The 8976-nt window shown below is 40.6% G+C and overlaps 1 protein-coding gene across 1 annotated transcript; it reads left to right on the top strand.

Annotated features, from left to right (window-relative positions):
- The first annotated feature begins 2699 nt into the window (after window positions 1–2699).
- On the top strand, window positions 2700–3290 carry LOC131217568 (UDP-glycosyltransferase 73D1-like). The gene has a single exon (XM_058212503.1). It carries the CDS (start codon window positions 2700–2702, stop codon window positions 3288–3290), a length of 591 nt encoding a protein of 196 aa, XP_058068486.1.
- The last annotated feature ends 5686 nt before the right edge of the window (window positions 3291–8976 follow it).

Raw genomic sequence — 8976 nt, 5'->3', positions numbered from 1 at the left:
GACCGTATGTGAGCAATGGACCTCCAGATGAGATCCGTTGGCCCGAAACAGATGCCTTTTGGCTATAACCTAAGTATACCATGGCCCTAGGGCCATTGACATCACTTCTGGGCCTATATAATGCCTTAAACCTACCCCTCTCTTATTCCATACGAATTTTCTCTAACCTTAGGAGAGAGAGGAGAGAAAAGAGGAGAAAAGAGTGAGGAGAAGAGTGAGAGATTAGGAGATCGTTGTTGAAATTCACTCCCACAGCACTCCACGTACCGAATCATCTCTCCTGTGTCACTACACCATCGAATCCAACTTCGTTTTTGGGTAAGAAATCCTACCCTAATCTATTTTAGAAATCCAAATAGAGAAATCAGTGAAATAGCTAACCCATTTCAATGTTTAGGTAGCCATTGTGCTGTAAACAAAGACGTTGGGTACGAACTGAGTTTGTAACGAGCATACTGATGAAAGGTGCAGACTATAAATGTTTAAGTTATGGTCTTCAAGGCTTTCAATGTCAGCTAATGATTTATGTCTGACTTGATTACTACTATATGATCTTAGTTATGACGTTTTCGATATAGCATATATGTGTAAACTAGGTTGTAGACTAAATGCATTCCATGTGTTTGTTGAAATGTTTGAATGAATAGAAAATTATGATTTATGCTTGCCATGACTATTAATCTAGAATTCATGTTTGTTATACGTATGATAACTCCTTTGTGAAAGGATTTGTCATAATATATGTTATAACTAATTTATTACATGTATGTTGAAATGTGTAGTCTAAGTGTTTGATAAAATGTCTGAATGAGAAATTGCTTGTTGAATGTATTTAATGAGGGTGTTGAGATAGGATTCTCAATTACCTTATCTATGTAACCTATCTTGCTACTACGTGTTTTATGTAGAAATGGCATTTGTATAATAACATGTTCTATGTGTTTGATAAAATGCTCAAATGATTATTGTATTTGTATTTACTGTTAAATGCTGTTATGATCATCACATGTGAATATCTATTACACTTGAGTATGATTGGGACTACTATGTAGTCCAGGTAATCAGTAACTGTTCCTGATTGAGTGGCCAAACTAGCCTCGCCACCTTAGATACATCCAATGAATCCAAGTCGTACGGTGATTATCGATAGTGGTTAGGCCACGTGGAGTGCTTACGCACTCCATGTCGACTAATTCAGCGTGCACTCATACCAATTGAACTTGTCAAATAACCCAATTGGCCTATTGTATGCTTAACTTGTATGGACACTACTGCTTGAATCTAAGGTACCACTTACTAATGTAAAGCCCGTTTCAACCATAGTACCGATTCGCTAAGACTCATGAGCCGAGCATGGTGCTATGGGTTACTGTGGTCGAGATGTTGGCCTATGCTGGGGTGACGAGCCTCCCCGTAATGACCAGTGAACAACCCAAACTCGTGAGCTGAATATAGTGGTATGAGACACTGTATTCGAGCTGTCGGCCTACGCTAAGGTGACGAGCCCTTCCGTAGTGACCTCGAGTATAAAATAGGCCTACACTGATGGTGACGAATCTTTCCGTAGTGACCTCGAGTGTAAACTCGCGAACTTGCCTATGCACTACTTTTCAAATCAGGGGTGATGTTGCCCTATAACTTTCCTATCATATGTGATTGACTAGGATTAACGACCCTAGATGGATCATCATTTGGGTAAATGATATAAAGGGAGGTACCTTAGCTTCCTGGATCTGCTATATGAATAAGTCTAATCAAGAACTCGGCTAACACGTGCATACACCGCACTGCATGTGTTTTGGCGATGAAGGCACAGTGGGAGTAACATGTGCGACCGTGAGATGGTATCGTTGAGGGAGTGCAGGCGAGGGCATGCATAATTACCACATATTATCCTTGCATTAACTAGAGTAGTTAGGAAATGCTTGTTATATTGCTTTATCATTACTGCTTGACTGAATTGATAACATGTTAACTTTTGCCTTATAGCTCCACTGAGTTGATCACTCACTCCCACTCTGAGACGATGTTTTAAAACACCAACCAGACTCTGTTTTAGTTACAGATAATGATACGGCTTACGAAGCGGAGCCTGACTTCTACGACAATGAGGAGTTCTCCTATATGTAGCTATCAAGCGGGTCTATGTGGACCATGTACTGATCGACGGGATTACAAGGATACAAATTAGTTGGACATTACATTATATTATTTTGTATGTTTTGGAACAAACTGTATATATTCATCCTGGTGACATGATCATACTCTGGGGGTTTATAACCACTTATATACTTTATATATCTATCACAGTCTTCTACTTGCTTAATTTAATCATCTCTGAAGTATGATATGCTGATTTAGTGTAATCTCATTCATAATTAATGCACTAATACGGACAACATTTAATCATCATTATTTATGTTGCATAAATGATGCGATGGATCTCAGGAGTTGAGTTTTGCTCAACCCTCGATTTTTGGGCGTTACATATATGCACCAGTCACTCCACCTTCAATTATAATTCAGCCAACTTTCTCTTGTATCCTCCTCAAAACTCACCATGGCTTCTTAAGATTCTCACCAGCTTCATTTCATCTTCCTTCCTTTCCGCACCTAAGGCCGCTTGATCCCAATGTTCGACATGGCCCACTTGTTAGCAAGGCGCGACATGCTAGTTACCATAATCACCACCACCCTTAATGCAGCTCAATTCAAGAATAGTATCAAACCGCGTCATCAAATTCGATCTCCAAATCCAGCTTGTCGAATTTTGCTTCCCATCTCAAGAAGCCGGCTTGCCAGACGGACGCAAGAACATGGACACCATCAGTCTGGAAATGGTCATGGATTTCATTAAAGCAGTCGATTTGCTACAACAGCCAATAGAACAGTATCTTCAAGAACAACAACCGCGCCCGAGCTGTATTATTTCAGACTCTTCACTCCCATGGATGTTCGAAACAGCCAGCAAGTTCGAGATACTGAGGATCTTTTTCCATGGTATGTACTGCTTCTCTCTCTTGTGCCTGCACAAAACACACCATTATAAGTCTCACAAAAACGTTGCCTTTGAGTCAGAACCAGTCGATGTGCCGAGCTTACCTCATCGAATTGAGATACCCAAATCCCAACTACTATATGGGAACAAACAAAAGTTTGATTTACAAAAGTTATTAAGTAGATCCATAGATGTCGATGCAAAATGTTACAGTGTGGTGGTGAATAGTTTTTCTGAATTGGAGAATGAATACCTTGAGTACTACCAAAAGGCTCTGGGAAAGAAGGTATAGATCATCAGACCAATATCTCTCTGCAATAAAGAAATGTCAGATAAGGCAGAGAGAGGGAACAAAGCCTCTATTAATGAGCACGAATGCTAGAGTTGGCTCGATTCAAGAAAGCCCAAGTCGGTTGTTTATGTTTGTTTTGGAAGCCATTGCACTACAATAATTGGGACTTTTACCGGCGCTCGAAAGCACCAGTAAAAGCCCTTAAAAGTGCTGGTGATTGTATTAGCAGCGCTACTTAAGTGCTGCTAAATGGGTATTTCGGTAAAAGTATTGCCTGCGCTAGGTGACTTTTTGCGGCGCTTGTATGAGCACTGGTAATTGCAGTTTTTTCGATGCGAATAAGCACCGGTAAAAGTCACTCCGAGAGCCAGTAAAATGGTTTCTAGATAGTTTTTCTTATGAAAAAGCGCTGTAAGATTTCTACACAAGCGCCGATAAAAGCTTTTGTAATAGATTTGAGAGGCCTTAACATGCTAGTAATTTTTTTTAATTATATATAATTCAATCGAAACCTATATTTTTTAAATATTTGAAATATAAAAATAATGCAATACAAATAAAACTGAATATTAAACAAAATTTATATTACTACACAATAAAAAAATATAATATTTATTACAATAAATTGAAAATGATCTTGAATATAAATTAATAAATGAAAATAAATCCTCTATATGGTCTACTACTCGCACGAGTGGTGTCAAAAGGCTGAAGTGATTTGAACTCTGGATTGCCCCACTTGTATGCAACGAGAAGACTGGATAACCAACCATTAGCCCTTTGAAAACTGCTCCTATGATAGTCAAAACTAGGCTAGTCCTTACCTGCTCCATGGAACTAGGCTAGTCAGAACCAGCTATTTTCATGTCACTTGAGGACTTGGCGTCATCTTCATGACATGCCCCACCTATCTCCATATCCTGGTGATTTGGATCTTTATCTCTAGCCCGATTCCATCTATTAAACAAGTTCTTGCCCTCTACTGGACTTTTAAGCTCCTATTGCTAAGGAGATGTTTGACAGTTTCCACAATTCCTGAAGTAGTTAAGCTCTCATCTAGAGGCAGCTTCTCAAGTTCTCCTAGCATTGCATTGATTGATTCTTCCATAGAAATGTCACTTGTGCCACCACTACACTTTTGAGCTTCCTGGAGCCATTGGTAGAGAAACCTATGCTCCTCTAACTGAAGAAAATGATTAAGGCAACCATTCTTCTCTATCACTGATAATTAAGGTACTTGCTACAATTGACCATTGTCTGGATGCATTACCTACATTCTTCATAATATTTTCTCTCTACCTCTGCATAACAACAACTAGCTCTTCGACTCTAGCAAGGTTTGTGAGTCCATCTTTCATCTCAGTTGGGGTGAAGAAATCTTCTAACGTGATATTGCCTTCATGCACCAATATGCTAATACTCTCATCATTTGCTGTTTCTGAAATACATATCTTAAATTTGATGAGTTGGCTAAAAAATATTAATGTCAATTGATAACAAATACCAAATAATCCTGAAAGCAAGGGATAAGGTGAGGTGAGCAACAAGTTTAGTGAACAACAAGATATGTCACATTCTAGGATAAAAAACCAAGCACTGATTATTTTAGAATTCATGTAGTTGGTGTGTGATGGATGCAAGCTATTAACGGTGAAACATAGAAATGAAATTCATGAGCACTATGAGCAGATACGAGTTCCATTACCAATCAAATCATGTCCATGCAGTTCTATTATCACATAGATGTTTATTCAGTGCTAGTGCCAAACAAATAGTGTTCATTCAGTTCTATTATGAAACAAATAGTGCTCATTCCTAAGAAAATGGACTTTTTTTGGTGAAGTTATATATATATATATATATATATATATATATATATATATATATATATTTGAGGCCTATGGGCGAGGCCCAATACGATGTATATGTGGCCCATTTGGTGAGGCCCATCATGATGTATATTAGGCCCTTGTAAGAGGCCCAATGTGATGTATATGTGGCCCACTATGTTGAGTATGAGGCCCTTATGTGAGGCCATGGGCCCACGATACGCTTGGCTCTATATACGCCACTCATTGGGAGTAATTTGGTTAAATGTCCACATTGATGGGCAATGATGGTTAAATGTCCACATTGGGACCTTCCCTTAGGCCCTTTATTAAGCTAATTCCAATTATCGAGGTCGATTCTGATTGCTGAGGCCAATTCTGATTGTCGAGGCTCATTCTGATTGTTGAGGTTGATTCCGATTATCAAGGCCGATTCTGCTTGTCAAGGCTGATTGTCGAGGCCGATTCCGATTGTCGAGGCCAATTATCGAGGCTGATTATTGATGTCAATTATGGGTGCCAGTTGTCGATACCGATTACGAGTATGTGATAGCATAGCATCATGATACGTGCCCACACGCATCATCTGCATATTTGTTATGAAATGTGGTTAACTATTACATATGTCATTGGGCAGGTTATTATGAGACTCCTTGATAGGCAGAGATTGTCTCACATGAGTGTTCGGTATGTGCATGATTAATGCCTGACTGGATTGTATGACTCATGCATCTTACATTGTGTGTCGTGATTATTGTACGCCCTAGCGACATCAGGGCCGTAGCCTCCATAAGCATATTATGGATGGTCAGATGGGACACCAGAAATCTGCTATTAGCATCGGGCCACAATAGATGGCCCTGGGTGAAAATCCCAAAACCTTTGAGGCCAAGAGACGCCCCAACGTCGAGACCGAGTGGATACATGAGCGCCTAAGTGACGAATACTAGCAGGCCGCGTCTCCCACTATGTTATAGTCGCTTGGAAAGGGGTGGTGGCCTTACCTGCCCGAGGGTAGTAGGCATAGCTAGGCTGAGTTTGACTAGCTCGTGATTGGGTCTGCTATCAACGTGTCAGGTAGATATTGGCTGACTACTGGCCAGGCAGATAGTGAGGTCTCTTCTACTTGCATGGTCACGCGTTCAGTGGGCGATGATTGCATGTAGAGTGCACTAGACCCCGGTGATGATCCTAGTGATGTATGGTATTAATATGTGGACTTATTGAGTGGGAGTTGCATACTCATTCATTCATTCACTATCCACTCGGGCTGGTGGTGCACAACTAATTGTTGTGTACCTTCGCAATGGTAAGGATTTCGTTTGGGGCATATGACTAACCTGAGGTCAAGGGTTTACCACATTGAGTTTGGCTATCAAAATTTAGGTATGAGACTGGTTTGGATAGAAGTCCCTTATGATGGACCCATAGCCTGTGATACTACATACTATCATCCTGATTTCACACTCAAGTATGGTCATTAAATTCTCACCGCATATTACATTGCATCCTCAGCATTGATATTTAGCTCTTTACGACTCCTCATTTGCACAGTTGATCTGTAGTGCATACTCTGATATTATATGACTCATGGACTTCTAGTATTTTCAATATTGTATAATTATGGCATTGGATTAAATACTTGGCACTTACCTTGTGCACACACTTACACCACCCTCTAAGCTTTCTATAAGCTTATGTATAATAGATGCATGCAGGTGATGTTAGGTTGTAGCAGCATTGGGCTTGGAGCGTGCAGCGGTCTTTTAGAGCTTTAATTTTCGATATATGTATTTCTCTTTCAGCATTATATTCAACTGTTTATATTAGTGGATATGTGATGATGATGTTCCTTTGTGATTTGGGTAAACTTGTGGTTATGCTTATTACAAGTTAAATGCACATTGAAAAAATCCTCCTTGTAGGATCCCATGATCGGAATCTGGCGTATGGACGCTAGGAGCTGAGAATAGGGTACTACGGAGGTTGTCGGCCCTGGATTCAGTGATCAAAAATTTTGTGAGCCCGATTTCTGAGTTTAGGGTGTGACATAAACTTTTTCGGGCTGGCCAAATTTCAAGCTTGGGCTAGCCAAACCAAAACTCGGGCTAGTTGAATTTTCAACAGAAGTTGTTATTTTGCTCGGGATTGAAATTGGGCTGGCCGAACCAAAAGTTAGGCTAGCCGAATTCCATAGCAAAAACACTTGTAAAAACTCATGATAAAGAAATTTTAAAAGCACCTATTCCTAAGGTCTTTCTAGGGTTATACCACCTGAGATATATCAAATATCTGAGTCACTTTGACTTAAACTTTGTCTTGGACTTTGCCTTGGACTTTGTCTTGAACTTTGTCTTGAACTTTGTCTTAGACTTTGGCTTGAATACAGGCGATGATTTCTTTGAGAAGATGTGCCGATCTTGTCTTGACCATAAGCTGATCTTAAGATGATCTTCGTGTTATACCTTGAAGAGCTTTTGTTTTACAAAATTTGACAATCTATGTGTGCTTAACATCATAGAACTTATAGATTGCAACCCTTTAAATAGGGATACTGTAACACCTGGTACTTTTAGTACTCGGGTGTTACCTTTTAAACCCACACTAAACTAAAAATTATTTGGGTTAACCAAAATGTGAACTCGACATACACAGGATGGAGATTCCCATTGACATTAGAGCCATCCATCAGGGTCTCCAGGAGCCAGAATACTTCGTACGACAATCGGGAAGGTGAGACCACTCGAACACTCAAAGATTGAAGCCATTATGATAGTTAATTCTGGGGCAACACACTTATCACCAACACTTTAGAATTCGTTAGCGACAAACGAAGCCTTCATCATAACTAATACCCTATATTAACCGTTGAAAAAGTCTATCAGGCCCACCTGATCAACGGATCTTGACATATGGGCCAATGACGGCCCAAGGATGTATGTAACGGGCCACCTAGGGCTCACCATCGACCCAAATTGGGCCAGGGACCCTGGGTAATATTTCCCAATGCAAATGAACAGTGTAGATTATGGTAAATCACATTTCAGTGGGCCCCTGCACTATGCATGTGCACGAAGTGCACTAAACCATTGGCTCGGTCAAATTGGCTTTGACCAAGCACCTCTCTAATGAGATTGAAATATCTTCTTCCCACCCTCCTCTCTGTTTGAAACCGACCTACTTCAAACCTATAAGTGGGCCACCACGATCGCTTTCCGAGCATTCTAAACCATTCAAATCCTTCATGGGACTCACACGATCAAAACGGTATAGCCGTTTGATCACTTATAATCAAACGAAGGAGATCAAATGCCACTGTCCAATTCATGCCAAAGACAGCCCGACGAGCGCTTATGGGAGGAAAGGAAAAGAGAACCGCCCTTCCTCTTTGGGGAGGATAAATCTCAACCATCCATTGGGGAAAACAATCTCAGTCGTCCTCTCCCTCTATAAGAAGGGTCCTGTAGCCCTAGGAAATTTCATCGAAAGCAGGTAGAAAGAGAGTAACAGTGGGAGAGAGAAACAGGGAGTCGTTCTCTCCTGTTATAGGTTGAATACAGAGTCGACAATCACCCACCTCAGGTGATCCTTCTCTTTCCCTCTCTTTATAAGTTTTAGCTAAGTTTGGGTAGCAGTGGCTGGACTGATATCATGCCAAACAATGGCTGAGTATCGGCCCAGCAATGGCAACCGTGGAAGACTGATGAAGGACCCAATGACGGCCATACATAAGGCCAAATGGAACTCTGTTTGAGGTGGGAATCGTGCTTCAAATTGGCCTGTTTAGTGTTCTATTTTGAGCTCTCTGTAGAGCTTCGACACTAGCTGGGGTTCAGGTTGGAATCAAGCTAATCCAT

Source organism: Magnolia sinica, chromosome 10 (assembly GCF_029962835.1).
Source record: "Magnolia sinica isolate HGM2019 chromosome 10, MsV1, whole genome shotgun sequence".
Lineage (NCBI taxonomy): Eukaryota > Viridiplantae > Streptophyta > Magnoliopsida > Magnoliales > Magnoliaceae > Magnolia > Magnolia sinica.
The sequence above is the reverse complement of the archived record's forward strand: the minus strand, read 5'-3'. Positions and strand labels throughout refer to the sequence as shown.

Bases quoted from the DNA above. Each gene is read 5' to 3' on its own strand.
- LOC131217568 (XM_058212503.1), top strand. From the start codon at position 2,700: ATGCAGCTCAATTCAAGAATAGTATCAAACCGCGTCATCAAATTCGAT.